Source organism: Gossypium hirsutum, chromosome A04 (assembly GCF_007990345.1).
Source record: "Gossypium hirsutum isolate 1008001.06 chromosome A04, Gossypium_hirsutum_v2.1, whole genome shotgun sequence".
Classification (NCBI taxonomy): Eukaryota; Viridiplantae; Streptophyta; class Magnoliopsida; order Malvales; family Malvaceae; genus Gossypium; species Gossypium hirsutum.
This window is the reverse complement of record NC_053427.1, coordinates 13,524,627-13,542,139: the sequence shown is the minus strand read 5'-3', so window position 1 is coordinate 13,542,139 and position 17,513 is coordinate 13,524,627. Positions and strand designations below refer to the sequence as shown.

Genomic DNA, 17,513 nt, shown 5'->3' with positions numbered 1-17,513 from the left:
GAAACGGTATATTAGTCTTTCAATCGGTTTGCTCATTTTCGATTAGACTAAAGACATGTTTAGGTTTATCTACAAATGCAAGTTGTATTTATGTATTACGACTCGACCACGTAATATCGCTTAGTATTAGTTTAAACATTGGACAACTTGTGAGCAACATTTGCTTCTATTTTGTTTTGCATGCAAAATACGAGGAAGATATACAAAATATTAATATAATTCATGAATAATTATATTAACCAATATGTTCGAAAAAATTACAAGTGTACTTAGACGAAAATAATTAGAACGTGAATAATTATATTAACCAATATGTTTGAAAAAATTACAAGTGTACTTAGACGAAAATAATTAGAATGTGACATTCAATTGTAAAAATAATTCTAGTAAAAGAATAACCTTACATTGATAATTTAAGAATATGGTGCAATTAACTTTCCTTTTTAAGCAATCAAAATTATTAATGGTGGACAACATTAAGCTAAACATAATATATATCGAGGAAGTATAGATTTGATAAAAAAAAAGATATTATAAGATTTATAACATTCTATTTTTGTTTCTGACTCAAAGCACACTTTGTTAAATATTTATTGTGTTTATTACTATTTAAAATAATTTGAATTAATTTAATCCACCGTATTCGATTTAATTCTTGAAATAATATATTTCAATCTAATTTGATTAATTATTGTAATTTTTTAATATTTAAAATTAAGAATAAATAATTGAATTCAGAAAATATCATTTTTATTAATAAAATAAAATTCAAAACCATGCATCCGGCTTGAACAGGTAAAAAAGCAGGTCATGTGAAAGAAGGAAACATCAATAATCAGAGGATTTTAACTCATTACACCGGGTTTTTTATGGGAGAAACAGCATTGTTATGCATCCATAATAAGAAACAAAAAATGAGGATTTTTATGCTAAATCACTTCATCCAAAAATGCATATCTTACAAAATGAATTAAGATCCTTACTTCTTTGCCGGAAAATTTAAAAAAAAAAAAATTACTTCGAACCCTCAAAGATCGAATCTCTCAACAATATCTGAACTCCGCGCTTTCATTGCAAAATCATTCATAGGGCATCGAGAAACACGACAGGCAAATTTCCGGTAATATTGCTGGAAGTTGCTAGAGAGGACTGACATTCGCCTGATAATGGTCTTTCGCTACAATACTGATTACTAGGACAGATTATACACCAGGTTTTCGCGCAACAGGACTGTGAAAAGCATCAGCAAGAACGGAAGTCGTTAGGCAAGAAGTTTGTCTCCATAATTACCAAAATTCGGAACGGCAAATTGAGAAGTTAATTGTTTCAATACCAGCGATGCCGATCAAGGATCCGGAGATTCTTGTTTCGTTTGGCTGAAAGACTGGAGAAGTTTAATTAATTCCTCTTTCAGTGACTCAGGAATTTGTGGAATAAAGGTTGGCTTCGCATCTGCAATCAGCTTCTTCCTGCATAAAAGTGGTTTAGGTATGATGAACCGATGTCCTATTTATGAAACAAAATAATAGCAATAGAGCTATGTTACTCAGACTTATGTATTTGCTGGATACAAGTATGTGTTCATTCTTTTGTATTAGGAAGGATCTTAGAGAGTCTTTTCCATCCATGTTGGGATATGCATCGGACATGGGTGTTGAACATGGAGGATATTTAATAGGAAAATAGATGAAGATGCACTTCGAAGCTATGTTACTCAACTCAGGTGTGAGTGTCAGATATACAGGTATATGTCTAACAAGACTACAGCCAGATGTGTATTTTCATGTATTTGGAGGATTCTTGGGGGTTATATATTTTCATGGATCAGATGCATTGGATGAGTACTACAAAAAGAAAAAAAAAGAGAGAGAACAGCACCCAAAGGAAAAGGCAAATAAAAGGGACGTACAAATGGAAACCCTCATTTAAGAGAACAGGATATAAATGTACAAACCCATACTATCAGATCTAGTAAAATAGTACCTCTCACAAAAAGAAAAAAAAAGAGTAACGCACGTCATCAGCAATCTGATTGGGTTCCTTACCCCCTCTCCTGGCTAGTAGTTAATAAAAAGTAATCAATGTGTAATAAAAAAACTTGGTACAGACCTAAATATAGTCAGTGTGCAATTGTTAATTTGAAAAAGGTCCAGGTAGGCGTTGTGATGAAAAAGAAATATTGTAGCTTGTAAGACAGGTAGAAATCAATTTCTTGAGTCAAAAGTTTGTTTGTGCAGAATCCAATCAAATCAAGCATTATATTTGGATTCCAAAACGGGAATTTACAACCCAATTTAAAGCCAAATTGGCCCTAGGTTGTTTAAAAAAAAGTCTTTGTAGGTATGATCATCCTGCAAATGTTTGTGAAACCTATAAAAAATTTAGACAATTGATGGAAATCTATAGCAACTCAAATGCATCAAAAACTAGCTAAAGTCATGCATGCTTGAAGTGTACATAGAATTAAATTGCAGACATATAGACACGCTACTTAATGGTATAAGAAAGGCTTACTCCAAATCATTGTCACTCAGAGTGCTTCCAGTCTCCAGTGCATATGACTGCTTCCTCGAATACATGAAATTGTAAACATCAACGTACCAGCCAGATGATCGCAGAACTGAAGAAGCTTTGTTTTTCAGCCTGGTAAATTTTGCACCAGATTGAAACATATGAAAATAATAAATTTAATTAAAATGACTAAAAAGCAACTTGTGACAAGTTAAATGCAGCCCACGAATAGGTGAACAGTAAAAAACTCATACACAACTAGATGTATTGAGCCAAGGACAGAACCAATTTTCTAAACCTGGATAACTATTGCCAAATGTCGTAAAGCAGAACACCCTAGTTCAAAATAATTGAACTCACAATTCTAAGAAATTTCAGGCATGAAAATTCACAAGAAAAACAAAGATATTAAAAGAAAGAGAACCTCTTAAGTCACAAACAACTAATGTGTAGCATCTAGAGAAATCAGAATTTATTATAACATAGAAGGCATCCCTAAAGCAGTTGAGACAAAATGTAACTTACATTTCCTTCATATTTTCAACTTCTGCACGAGATTGATCATCCTGGGAAAGCAATATACAGGATTTTCCCACTGGCATGGAGAAATCACCAGAGTTTTCTGTTTTCTTTAGCCCTGAGACATCACAGGAGTCTCTAAATTTTCCATTGCCCCCTGAGTTAAAAGAGTCTTTTAATTTTGTTGTTGGAACTGAGTTATCGGAAGAGTCCTCTGATTTTCTCTTTGGCCCTGATAAATTACAGGAATCTTCAGATTTTCTCTTTGGTCCTGAGGAATTAGAGGAATCTCCATATTTTCTCTTTGCCCCTGAGACATCACAAGAATCTTCTGGTTTTCGCTTTGCCCCTGAAAAATCATAGGAAACTTCTATTTTCCTCTTTGGCCCTGAAATAGCAAAAGAACATTCTGAATTTTTCTTTTGCCCTGAGTTATCACAGGCATCATTAAGAGCAGTATCAATCTGCTCTCCGACTGCCATGCTCCTGGTACCATTAACTACAAAAGAATCTAATTTATTTCCATTTGACAACGCAACTTGTGGGCCATTTCCACTAACAACAGCATCAACTTTTCTAGTTTTGTCTGTACCATTCCTGTTCATCAATGATGAAGTGTCTCTCTCATTCTTCTTCGTTTGAATTGAATCCATTGAAACTCCATTCACGGCAATGTTCTGAGTCTTATGTAAGCCAACTTTTCCGTTACTCGTAACAGAAAGCTTTCTGAGACCAGACTTTTCAGAAATACTGAATTTCACACGTGAGTTAGAAGATGGTTTTCCAACCTTATCCTTCTGTGAAGATTGTTCAACACAAAGTTTTGTTTGGACTGGTTTCAATTGAACCGCTTTCAATATTTTGGGAGCCTCACTTCCATTAGAATCACGTGGTTTAGCTCCATTGGAAGAAACTGTGGTACCGAAAGACCCTGGCCTCTGGTTAGTACGAGAGAAGAAAAGAATATAAACCTTCTCAGACAAGACCTCCTGCAGGTTTGAAAGTGAGACAAAGGAGTCATTGCAGCAATACCACCTGCCCATTGCATCCTTTAAAATACCGAACTAATGTCAGCAACTAATCAACATTGCTGTGTTGAAGCATACATATAAAAAAAAAGGAAGAAACAGGGGAACATAAGCACCTTAATATATGCATAGTAATGCCCAGATTCTGGTGAGTACCCTGAGTGCACAATAGTACCAAATAGGTTATACACTGGCTGTGGATCCTGAATAGAAAAATACCAACAGAATTACAAAATAAAAATAAAAATATTATATAGAATATATGGCATATAACCAGTAGAAGAGATTACTTTGTACAGGATAACCAAGAAAATACTTTAGAGTGTACTATATTCTATTGGCAGGGCCATGCAGAAATCACTTCAAACCCTTGTCATTCGCTAGCATTCACTCTCCTTCCTCTAATGTAATGGTGCCAGACTAGCTCAACATTGCTAACCAACCAATGACATGACTGAAGCATATGTATTATTTATTTAATAGACCAAAAAGAAGTACTAACCCAAAAGCATACCCAGTTATCTACAACAGGTAATTCGGATACTCAAGCACATTATAATCCTAAAAGTGCCAAAATATAAGCTTTGCTAGTAAACACATTAAGATACTACAATTTTCCCATATCATTTAGTAAAACAAATACAAGGCTTATAGCTAGTATACACAAGCAAAATAAAAGCTCAAAAAATTAATGCTAATATCACGTCTACAGAACTCTCACAGCAGCAAGCTATAAATTTGTCCATTGATGTACATTATTTCCTAGGAATTCATTTATATCACCTTACTGAATTCATTTATATCATCTAATTGAGAATATTATTATTTAACTTGTAACTCTTAAATTAAACTTAGAATCTAGAATTCATAGAATGCTGTAACTGTAACTGTAACTGTAACTGTCACTGTAACTCCTACCAATCACACAAACTTATATGCTAAATTAACAAACTTAACAAACCTGGCTTGCTTTGGACATAAAGCTTGAAAGAACCAAAACTTCTTCAAACGTAATGAGCCTATCAATCTTCGCACCAAGTATTCCCTCAAATCTCTGCCAACACAATCTAACAGTCATTTGTTTACTCCAAAACCGATAAAAGTAAAGATAAAAACTCTAAAGAAATTCCATAACCTACCTTCAGTTGAATAACAAGGATATTTGGCGCTTGACGTATGGACAGCTGCTTCCTTGCTGCCACCAATTTCTTACAACTAAACAACCATAAGTTTCTCATTCAAAAACAAAATAAATTAACAAAACAAAAGCCAAAGTGCTTTATTAGGCTCAATTCAGTATTTTTTTTCTCTTGCATTTTGCTATTTGTTTTTTCTTCCTAAAGAGTCGATATAAAGTTTAAAAAAAAGACCAATTCTAACACACTGTTACCTAGAACACGGATCAGTCCGGTGTGAGGAACAGGAACAGGAACAGTAACACAAATCGTTACTTACATGGAAAGTAATTCAATAGGGGTAGTCTTTCTTCGGTTCACTTAATAAGTACAAAATATGATTAATTGGAACGTAAAACGTTTTTGGATCATTATATAGTTCACCTTAATTAAACTAATATAAACTACTAATATATAAAATTAATTTCCATATATCAAACAAATCAGATAACCTTTAAAAAAGTATAAACTATATAAAATTTTAAAGATCAGAAATAATAATAATAATTAAAACTAAAAACAGTAAACTTTTTATATGACAAAAAAAGCTCAAAAGATTTTTCTATATACAAAATCCCCAAAAAATATAGTATTGAAAGTTAAAACCACAGGTACTGTCACGTGGTTCTTCTCTTGTTGACTGTTCTTTCATCTTGAAAGTTAATACCACAGTTAGGTTCTTTTATAGATTGGGAACGCCAATGTTCACATTTTTTATCACATACGAATGGAGATTCAGATCGTCTGATCCAATTCGCAATTCATGGTAAAACAACCCCATAGGATGAATTGGGGTAACACTATATTACTCATGTTTAAGTTTTTCTTTGTTTACTATCACCAAAGTAAAAGCTGAAACAAAAGCTACCAACAAACGACATTAAAAGATATGAACTTACTTGTCACACTTGTACTTATTATTTCCATCCAAAACCTCAGGCTGAAAAAACTTATGCATAGCTTCTTTAAGTGAACCACTATTCAAAATATCAAGACTAATATCCATAATCTCATCAACTTTATTTGACTCCGCACCACACCCCAAACACTTAACCTGACTTTGCAAAGCACCCCCAAAGATCTCCTTAACTACGGTATTGCCGTTCACTGCTTCTCCTCCTCCTTCACTTCCCTGTCGCCGCAATTTCTTCAAACGAAGACAGGTATTATGGCAAGCATCGATGACGTACCTCAAGAACTCGTGGGCATCCTCTTGTCGGCCGAAGCGGAAGTGCTCGGCGAATATTTTGATACAGCTTTGGATCTTGGAAGGCGCGTCAAGGGTGAGATCGAGGGTTAAGGAGCGTGTAATCCAGGCTTCAAGGATACAGAAAGGGCAGTCGCGCGGCTTTTTGGAGGCGGAGGCGTCGCAGGAGGAGGAGTGTTGGGAGCGGAGGCAGAAATTGGCTAGCGGTGGAGTGTAGGTGAGACACTGAAGAACGCTGTTGAGGTAACACGAGTTGCCGAGGTTTCTTAAGCCTAAAGGAGGGCCTTTCTTTCGTTTTTCACTGAGTAGACTCGGCTGCCAAGTCATTTGTAACTCGACAAATCCCATCAACAGTGATGATCCTCCTTCGCCGATCTCTCATCGGACGGCCATCCACACCGCCAGAATCGCATCTCCTTCAATTTTTCCGGGAAAATTTGCTCTCAAAATCAAAATTTCCCCTTTTCCCCGTTTAGGAACCTCTCAAAGAATGAAGAAATTTCTCGCGAGGGTTCGTTGCTTCAATTTCTATTTTATTTTTATTTCTCCCTTTTCAGTTTCCCCTTGTGAAGTCTTGAATCTCTTGATCTGCGATTTTGGGTAAGGGTCCATTCTTCTGTTTCTCTTGGGCTTTTAATCTGTAGGGCTTGCACCTATATTTGATTAAGGAACAAAATTTTATTTATGAAGTAAAACAAAGTTGTAGTTTGTAGGTTTCTGTAATCAGCCTTCACAATTTTATTATAAAATTATAAACAAAACAACTATTATATAATCTAATTCTACAAATACAAGTTTATTTTAATTCAATATAATTAGAAAGATTTATTTGCCTCCTTTATTTTATTCTTTTTTCAAAAAAAAATGAAATTCACGTATCAATGCATTAAAAATGGGAAAACATGTAATTATATTGTAATTGGATAATTTTTTTCATCTAAAATATATGATTATGATGATCTCTATGTAGATTATATTTTAATCGAGTATGCTAATGGAAGATTTGGTAACTTTCCGAATCACTATTTAAATAAAATAATAATAATAATATTAAAAATGACCTTTTCATATATTTAAAACAATAAAACGAGCTTTAAAATCTAATCAAGTTTGGGCAAACAAAGCCAACCTGAGAATGGACACCTCTAATCCCACCCAGCAATGTACAGTTAAGACATAACAAAACCAAAAACTCATAACGCTACAGTTTAAAACAGTCCAAGTATTTCTTTGCAGATTTTCTACTTCACCTTATCTCAGAAGGTCACTTTCTCCAAATATAACAACCGGCGCAGCAGCTCGATAGTGGCACAACAATGTACCCCCCCCCCCGAATAATCTGTGCAGAATCAATGGAAAAACAAGTTAAGACGTTTTTTTTTTTTCCTGCAGTGTGTGATGGACATGCCGAAATAAATAGGAGCAACGAGATTAACTGGCGGTTCCAAGTAGCTGTGATTTGTGCAATTATTTATACTTTCAACATCATCTTTACAGATTAGGAGTTGTACATAACTATCTGTTCAGATTCGATGATGTAGCCGTCGGTATGGTCAGGGCAGCTTGGGAGTCATCAGAGATATTGCGAATTGCTTCCCTCTTCAACTTGTGATTATTGTATGCCGCCACACCAGCAATGGCTACACAAAAGAGAATAAAAAAAGAAAAGATAAAGTTCACTGAAGAAACAAGAAAGACCAAAACATTTTATGTCTGAAATAGATGGCTTCTCCAAAAATGCCGAAACAAAAGCTAGAAACTACTCGAAATTTATAACAATATCGAAGCATGAGAACTAGCACAAGATGCAAAGATAATGAAGCCTAGGACTGCATCTAAACTTCATGCAATTTTCATATTCAAATGAATGTATCATGTTACTTCCTTGAAACAACCATGCATAAACATTAGTTTAGGCAAATAAGTGATTAGCTATGTGAGAAATATCTTACATCTAATTATTAATGATTTTTATCCTAAGCAAGGTAAGCTCTAAGATTATAAATTAGCCTTAAAATAAAGTATATGGAGAACCTAGTGAGTTAAAACCAACAGATATATATATATAGTGTGTGTGTGCGCGCAAGCGCAAGCTGGGGGGGAGGGGAGAATGAGAAGAGTATCATCTAGTAAGAATTCTAATAGCCAACCTGAATCTCAAGGTAAGCCTTAATCTCGAATTAGTTAGTTCAGTAGTGACTTATGTGCATCCTTGTTGCAACCAACACAAGGCCACTTAGATTACTTGAGGGTCTAGGGTTAGGTTTAGGGTTTCATTCCAACAGATAAAATAAATTTGAAGAAAGAACTGACACCAAAATGCCCTCCCCCAATATGTGTGTATATATGTATGCATATATGCATGTATAAACCATGACACTAAAACACTAATAGAATACTCCTTAACAGTACACCTACTAACAGGTTAAACCACGATGCAGAACTTTGCTATAAGCGAGGTATAAATACTCCTTAACAAAGTCCAGCAATACCAAGGCATATGCTGAAGAGCAAGATAAGCGATGCAGTGTTTAGCATATCTAATGCATAAATATTCATGGCCAATCCGCAAAACCATGGATATCCTCCACCATGCCTGAAGGAGCCATTGCTCCTATCAACCAATTCAGATATCTATAATTCATTTATCCGCTGCTATGGTACTTTTAAGGGAATGACTGAGCTACATCCTTGTCATCCACAATGAGAATGGATTGTCCGCCCATGGTTATGTCCTCGAAATGATGTAATAGATAAATGCTCGTACAAGAGATGAAGATATAAAAGAGAATTTACTTTAAGATACTTACCTATGCCATAGCCAAATAAATTTATGACTGTCAACTTTGTATCTGCAAAGAGAAGGGCCGATACTAAAACAACCACCCAATCCTTGACGACTCCAGCAACGCGAATGGTTAGAGCACTAGTGTGTGAGATCACTAGGAAAACTGACAAGTTGAGTGCAAAGGTGCAGAGAGAGTTCAGCGTTAACACAACAGGGTGAAGGTTCCACATCCCATGGGCATCCATTTTCGGTTTCTCCAGAAAGATCCAAGGAATAAACAGACAAAGAGCACTGCAAATGAAACACAAACCTTTAATTCTAACTGATATCAAATTTATACAGAGAAGAAAGGAAATATTTCAGTAGAATACAAGGTAAATTAGAAAACTGATGTAATACATACCTGCAAGGACTAACATAATACATGATAGATATAGGGTTTAACTTGAGACCCTTTCGCTTAACCAGAATCTCCATGAATATAAGTCTTAAAGATTCTCCGACAACACCACCCATTTGGTAAACAACTCCAATCCAGCTAATATTTATTTCTCCATAAGAAGCCACCAGAACACCAAAGCTTATCACTGACATTATTAAAAGCATCCTGCAGCTCATTACCTCCAGTCCTGCTGCTACTCCAAGGATGAAAACAGCTACTGGCACTGGAAACTCATTCAGAAAAGAACTGATATCACAATCTGTCATATCTACCATCTAAATAATAGTAACATACATAATGTACTTATTAATATATTCTTAACCCTAATTCATGGTATTTGAATACCGAAGATTTTAATAACCAGCCTAACATCTTTCACAAAATCAAAAAATATTTTACAACATTGGAAGCCAACTAAGTTTATACAGGCATTACTTACCCATCTGAAACTCATTAAAGAGACAATTACAGTTGATTCCTTGTGATTACCCCAGAATTAACGTCCATCTAACATGCTATAAAGGTTTCTCTGAACCTAGTGCAGTTCTCACTGTTTGATTTATCAACAAGTCCCACTCAAGCTGTGTTTGTTTCACTAAAACTTAAAAAAGCTTGGATTGATTTTTTAAAAAAGTAGATATTTTTGGGTGTTTGGATGATTCTGCATAAAATATTTTCCATTGTTTGGCAAATTTTCCTAAAATATTTTTTGAAACTTGTTTTTGGTAAACGAGCATAGCATAAATTGTATTTGTTACAAAATATTATAATAGCATTTTTCTTTGACAATTGAAATTTATTTTATAATAAAATAACGTATTATATAAACTTAATAATAATCAATATCTAATTAAAACTTAATTTGAAGTTACATATTATATATATATATATATGAGAGCAGATAGTGGCACATTAGACCTGGAAGAGATAATGAAATTAAGCAAAATTTAAACAAATACACATTTATATTATTAAAATATTCATATTTTATACAATAAAACATTTATTACTAAATATTTATAAATTGTAATATATATTTATTATTGAAATATTAATATAATTTTTTCAATAAAATATTAAGAATATTACTTAAAATTTAAAATTATTATTAATGTTAAAATCTATTATTAAAATAAAATTGTAATATTAAATAATTTTATTAAAATAATAAATTAAATTAATAATTTACTATATGATTAAATATAAATATGTATATTTAATAATTTTGAAAATTATAATATTTTAGATTAATGTTCTTTAATTATTTTTAAAATTTTAATTTAATTTAATTTTTTATTCTTAATATAATAATATTTGACTTTATTCGAGTTAATTTTTATATAAAAATCAAGTTACTCATAAATAACTGCTTTCCAAAAAAATGACTTAAATGGGAAGTCATTTTCTAGAAAAATGAGCTTATTTTCTGTTGACCAGTATCCATTGACCAAACTATTTTCCACAAAACAAATATAAAGAAAATGAAAAAGATATTTTTCATAGACACACCTTCACACCATTCCCAACTCGAATAGAATAGCAAAAGCAACCTTATTAGTAGTATTATCAAAACAGAACACCTTATCGATATGTCCTTTGTGATTTTGCTTCACCTCAGAAATCAAGGAAAAGGCCAACAAAACTGAAGCAAGGGTTGCTCTTTTGTTTGAAAAGTGTATTCAGATGAAAACGTCAAAATGCATGCCATCTTTTAACAGCATAATCCCATTAGTCAAAATGCTACAACAGACAGTGTTAAGTACAAATTTTTATGGCCCACGCGATGAAAACGAATTCAATAAAAAGTACATGGGTTTTAAGTGTAATTTGCTCAAAATTTTGATAACTTACTAATTGCCTTCAGCATTTGTGCAAATGCCACTGATATATACAAGTAGGCAGTGTTTCCCAGCCAAAGAGTCATTGCAAACATGGCACCAATTGGGATCACAGATGTCGTGTATCTGAGCATGTTTAACTTCATCAAATTTAAGGGTACATTATATAAAAGAAGAATATACACAGAATGATGAAGTAGCAACAAGAACGAAATACTATTCTTCACATTATCTCAATTGAAGACAAGATGTATGATAATGGATTTATATCAGACAGCTTATAAAGATATGTTATGACCAAAGAGATACATCAGCTGCATTGTAAGGGGACTTCAAGTATCATCACACAATTTTTAACTTTTAGTACTTCACAACTCTGCTTCCATCTTGCTAACTTTCAGATAAGAGTTGCTCTAAATTAATCCTAATTGAATTGGACTCTTGGCTTGTATTTGAACCTTAAGTTTCTAATTTATTCTTTACTAGAATACACTACTAACATTTTGGTGCCCCAATTACCAGCACCAACCGGAACATCAACTGCACCAGGTGTCTTTCATTACTAGTCTTTTGCAGAAAAATAGAGATACTGGCATAAGGTGAATAGCATGAGTTCTAAATATTTAGATTGAGGCAAGTACCAGAGCAGGAAACAAGATGCATCAGAAACGATAAAATCAATTAACTAAACCATTTATTCTATCTCCTCTCTCTGTAAATTTTAAAACTTACTGGAAACATGTCTATTTTCTAGAGTACATGATACCGGAACAACAAGGGGCAACCAAACTAGGTTAAAAGCAACTTTCTTTTCTAGTAAGAGTACCATTAAGCAAGGCAGTTAAAGAGTCACCTTTAACCAGTATGGAGGAAATAAGACCAACTACACCATGCAGTTATTGTAGAGAGTGGGAGAATGAGAACAAATTTCAGGAAGGAGGAAGGTATGGCAGGTCAAAGGGCATCTAATCACCAACAAAAAAGAACTATCCCTTTCCAAGTTCAAATTTGAGGACCATAATATTGATATCTTCACTACTCCAAAAGGAAAGGGCTAGTAAGACCATAATCAACTTGTTAAGAATCTGGCAAGAGAGGATGAACATAAAGGGTAGGAGTTTATCAAGTTAACATAAAACAATAACAACCAAGGTAGTTAGTACTGTAACTATTGGTGTACCATTTTTGTCTTGGTACAGGTACATATTGGTATTGGCATATTTCGGTGTACCGTTTTGAGTTTATCAATGTTTTTAAATATTTCTCATATATATTTATAATCTAATTTTTAGTTTCTTGATAAATTATATACACATTTAAATATTTTTCACATATATATTTATTGTCTAATTTTTAATTTCTTAATAAATTATATAAACATGCAAATATATTTCAATTACATTCATATAAATATATTTATATACAACCATAAGTTTCAAATTTATAAATTAGGTTCGATTACTTAATTCAACAACTATTAATTTTAAATGTAATCATAGAAAATTAAAATGGTTAAGATAAAAAAATTTAAAAGTTGGTTTAAAGTATCAAAATTTTGCATCAACCAGTACAGGCCAAAACAGGCCTAAACAGGCGAAACATACCAAAATTTTTACCAGAACTGAACATAGACTACACGGTACCAGTTTAAGACCGAAATGGTATGTACTGGCTGATATGGTACCGGTACAATACTGACTACCATGATTGCAACTCTTATTTCCAGTTTCAAGTATTTTAGGTCATCTAAGTTACTGAATAATCTAGCAAAAGCAAAAACTATTATTTATTATCAATTACTTTTAGGCAGTCATCTATAACTGCTTACATCATTCCACTTTACGACTTGCCTAAGTACAAAAAGAAAAAGCAACCAGCACATTTCTTTCTATTATTCTTCTCCAGTATTAACTCTTTTTTTCCCTCTATATTTAATATTTTCTTCTCTTTCCCTCTAAGTTCTTTCATTCTCCATGATTTTTTTCCTTCTATATGTCTTTTTCCTTTTCTCTAGTAAAAGTGTTCTTCCCCACTACTCTCTTTCCTGTTCCCTAGTTGCCCTTTTTTCCCCATGCCACAAGAATCTTATGCATTATGCATTTATACTCAAAAATGCAATTTTAAATCGAAAACTAAGAAATCTTATAACATTGTGCTCCAGGAAAATGTGTTCATCTCTGATGTAAAAGCAACAACTTGAGAGGGTTCAGATAATTGAATGCAACTACTGAAAAGTCTGTTCAGCTTAGAATTTCTAACCCAAAAAAAATCTGAACCATAACATTCACTATGGTCTTTTATCAATCAAAATCAAATTGGAAAAAGTTCACAATAAAGCACTCAGAAGCTTCTCGACCTGACACAGCATGAAGTTTCATACATGCATATCATCAGAGAAACCTTTTCTTTTTGTCCATTTATCAATAAAACCTACAGGGGTCACATCTGTGACCTTTCAACTTCCAATGAAGAGCACCAAGGTTATTCATATTAAGTCACCATTAAAATCACTAGTGAATCACCCAGCATAAAAATCAGCTGCTAACTGTACAGAAAACAGAACTTATAAATTCAAGCATCATGTATAAGGTTGTCTGCTATTACTTACATTTCTAACGTCATTCCTTCTTCAACTTTCAAAATCTGACATGGGAAAAATCGAAAAAGGATGATCAAGGCTTCCAAACAAAAGAAATTTAAAAAATCATCACTCGGAACCAGTTTACATAAACATATAGGGTTGAGGCTACCTTGAAGACTTTAGTGAGTAAGAAACATAAAACAGAAGAGAAGACCATGTGAAGCAGAGTCAACCCAAGGGGATACGGAAAATTGATTTCCTTTGATGACAAAACCCACTGCAGTTTTTACAGAAAAGGAAGAAAATAAAAAGCTAATATTAGTAATATGAATCAGAGTCACAAGAGTTTCTCATTCTTCACTATATCAAACAATCATTCTAAAGAAGAAAAATAACAACCGGCACTGAAAATTAATGGACAACATGGTCAATTACAGAGAAAACATTGTATCTGACATTAACAACACAGATACTGAACTCTCAAGTGCACAATCAATAGCAATTTTAGCCCATTCACCTGAATGGACAAGTTTGCAGACAAATGTAACAAGGGTAACATCATTCTTTCCACATGAGATTCTAAAAACCTTGTTAGCATATTGCCAATGTAGTATATGGAAATTCAAGCAAGCAAGAAGACTACTGAAAAAGTTAAAAGAGTTTCTTGTTCTTTACATATCCAACCATTTTATGGCTGAAAAATAACAAGCAACACTAAAATTTCATGAACAATACAGTCAAACTAACAATACCCGAAATATTAGAACTTACACAAAAAGCATTCCATTTGACATGAACAACATAGACTCTGAACTCCGAAACTGAAAAACAAGTACGCATAAGAAGTTAACAGTTCACAAAGTTATTGACCACAATCAAAACCAATCACCCAGATTGACCCTGAACTAATTATAAGCTGCCTTAACACTTCAATTTGGGGAATCCATGTGAATCATTAAATAGAATTAAAACACTCCATTTGAAGCATCTTTTATAAAAACTCTCTAACAAGTTCAATATCAACGTCTTTAACAAATTACATGCGAAGCATTACCTCAAGAAAACGCTAATTTTTACATCAAAACTATTCCAAAACTGCAAAAGATAAATTCCCTATAGAATAATTTTTTTTAAAAAAAATTAGATGTAGCCGATTGAAAATCCTAACATTTGACCAATGTTAAGTCTAAAACCTAAACTATCTCAAACTCATATTTAAGTTAATTAAAAAAAAAGGAGAGATCCAAAAGAGAGAAAAAAAAATCAACCTTGTTGAAGAAGATTTGACCGCTGGAAAGAGCGATGTAGAGAATGAGGTAAGCGTAAGTAATGATTTCTTCTTTCAACATGTTCTTCTTAACTGGATCTGCCATTGCTGTGCCTTTTTTTTCTTTGCTTTACTGTTCGTTTATATCAAAATAAAAGAAGATATTTGATGTAAGTTGAACTTCTTTAAAAACTTCTTTAAAAAAAAAAACCTTCTTTAAAGAAAAAGAAAAAACTACGGTACATTTTCAGATTTGGATAATCTATCAAAATACTCACTTATGTTTGAAATAGTTGTAACATTTTAGCCATTAAGTAGTAAATTGTCATTAAAGTATAATGGTAGCACGTTAAATCATAATTTTAAACAAAAGTTTTAGGTTAAATTTTACAATTGCTCCTCATATTTTTTCGTTGCCTCTTTGAACATAAAAGAAAAAATTTAAATTACTCAAAACAAAAAAAAATATAGGGACCAATTATGTAATTTAATCTAAAATTCTTGTTTGAAATGATGATTTAACGTGTTATGTCAGCTTACCGTTACACCGTTATTGGCAATTAACGCTCAGTGACTAAAATGTTACAACACAATAACATAAGTGACTAAAACATAAGATTTCAAACATAAGTGACTAAAATGTAACCCGAGGGAAACAAAAGTACTATTTTGGTAGTTTACCCTTTTCAGATTTTCTTTTTCTTTTAATTTAGGGTAAACTACTAAAATGGTCACTTTTTGTTTAGCTCAGGTACATTTTAGTCACTTATATTTGAAATATTACACTTTAATCACTTACGTTATTGCGTTATAACATGTTAGTTACTGAGCCATTAACTTTCATTGATAGTGTAACGGTAAGCTACGTGGCACTTTAAATCACCATTTCAAATAAAAATTTTAGGTTTATTTATATAGTCAGTCCTCATATTTTTTTCGTTTTAAGCAATGTAATTTTTTTTATATTCTTTTAACTTTCTTTTTTTCTTTATTTTCATTTCTCTTTTGTTTATCCTTCTGTTTTCCTCCGTTCATCATTTCTTTTAACGTAGTTTGTATTTCTATGCTTGTCATTTGTTAAAACTAGTCCCTATACTTTTATTTTTTTGAACAATTTAATTTTTTCAAGTGGGGCAAACTAGTCCAACAAATGGAAAATATAGAAAAACTACGTTAAAAGAAATAGAAAATGGAGTAAAACAAAGGGAGAAGGAGAAGAGAAAGAAAAAGAAAGAAATTTAAAAAACATAAATGAAAAAAATTAAACTGTTCAAAATGAAAAAAATATAGGGACCAATTGTAGAATTTAACCTAAAAATTTTGTTTGAAATGATGATTTAACGTACCACGTCAGCTTAACATTACACCGATAGTTAATGGTAATTATCGGTTTTGTGACTAAAATGTTACAACATGATAATGTAAATGATTGAAACGTAACATTTCAAATATGAGTGACTAAAATGTAACCTAAAATAAATAAAAGTGACTATTTTAATAGTTTATCCTTTAATTTAACTTCAATTTTTGCCATTGTTGACGTTATTGGTTTGGGCCGTCAAAGTCCGTTTTTCTTTATTATGGGTTAAAATATTGTTATCTGATTTTTTTGAGTAATAATTTGATTTTTTTAATATATGTAATTTTTTTAATTTTTTTTAAATTATGTTTTTTTAGAAGTATTTCAACATCCATATGTATTGAGTTACTTATGAGTGTTGAATAATATATATATATAATCCATTGTATTTCATTCGCTCATAATAAAATGACATTAGTGTAACTTTAACATTTGTATGTGTTGAGATTTTAATAATAATTTTCTAGAATTCTCTTCAAGAATCTTATACCATATTGATACAGATATGGACTTTAACTTGATATAAATAAATCTTGACTCCAATGGGAGTCAAGTTCGAGCCATTTTTTGGCACACTAAACTCGACACATTTCTTGCATCTAATTAAAAGTTGACCTAAAAGACAACCAAGTGTAACAAGAAAATAAAAAATTTTATTTTTATTTTCCAACTATCCATTGAATACAAGAAAAAGAAAAGGAAAATGCCTTTTATATCTTGAAAATGCAATGGGTTATTTGCAACATAAATCACTCAGTGTTTTTAATTTATTTTATAAGAGACTTTCGCTTTTCTAG

At 32.4% G+C, this 17,513-nt stretch overlaps 2 protein-coding genes across 5 annotated transcripts; both read right to left on the bottom strand.

The window, feature by feature from the left end:
* Positions 1 to 813: 813 nt before the first annotated feature.
* On the bottom strand, positions 814 to 7,779 carry LOC107903990 (ubiquitin carboxyl-terminal hydrolase 25). 2 transcript variants are annotated; one of them, XM_041110976.1, is made up of 9 exons: positions 7,691 to 7,779; positions 6,133 to 7,093; positions 5,198 to 5,273; positions 5,020 to 5,112; positions 4,175 to 4,261; positions 3,037 to 4,079; positions 2,515 to 2,643; positions 1,334 to 1,469; positions 814 to 1,230 (listed from the first exon to the last, which is right to left on the bottom strand). In XM_041110976.1, exons 2-8 carry the CDS (start codon positions 6,786 to 6,788, stop codon positions 1,346 to 1,348), a joined length of 2,208 nt encoding a protein of 735 aa, XP_040966910.1. In that variant the 5' UTR covers positions 6,789 to 7,093; positions 7,691 to 7,779; the 3' UTR covers positions 814 to 1,230; positions 1,334 to 1,345. The 2 variants fall into 2 exon arrangements, with proteins under 2 accessions (XP_040966910.1, XP_040966911.1); XM_041110977.1 differs by having other exon boundaries at positions 3,037 to 4,019.
* On the bottom strand, positions 7,486 to 15,610 carry LOC107903991 (probable sugar phosphate/phosphate translocator At3g14410). 3 transcript variants are annotated; one of them, XR_001686053.2, is made up of 8 exons: positions 15,358 to 15,610; positions 14,259 to 14,366; positions 14,117 to 14,151; positions 11,522 to 11,634; positions 9,632 to 9,893; positions 9,251 to 9,519; positions 7,877 to 8,080; positions 7,486 to 7,779 (listed from the first exon to the last, which is right to left on the bottom strand). XR_001686053.2 is itself a non-coding variant. In XM_041110978.1 (8 exons), the coding sequence occupies exons 3-8, from the start codon at positions 14,304 to 14,306 to the stop codon at positions 7,956 to 7,958; spliced, it is 852 nt and encodes a 283-aa protein (XP_040966912.1). In that variant the 5' UTR covers positions 14,307 to 14,366; positions 14,861 to 14,910; positions 15,358 to 15,502; the 3' UTR covers positions 7,486 to 7,955. The 3 variants fall into 3 exon arrangements, 2 of the variants coding, with proteins under 2 accessions (XP_040966912.1, XP_016685722.2); XM_041110978.1 differs by adding an exon at positions 14,861 to 14,910 and having other exon boundaries at positions 7,486 to 8,080; positions 15,358 to 15,502; XM_016830233.2 differs by having other exon boundaries at positions 7,486 to 8,080.
* Positions 15,611 to 17,513: the final 1,903 nt, after the last annotated feature.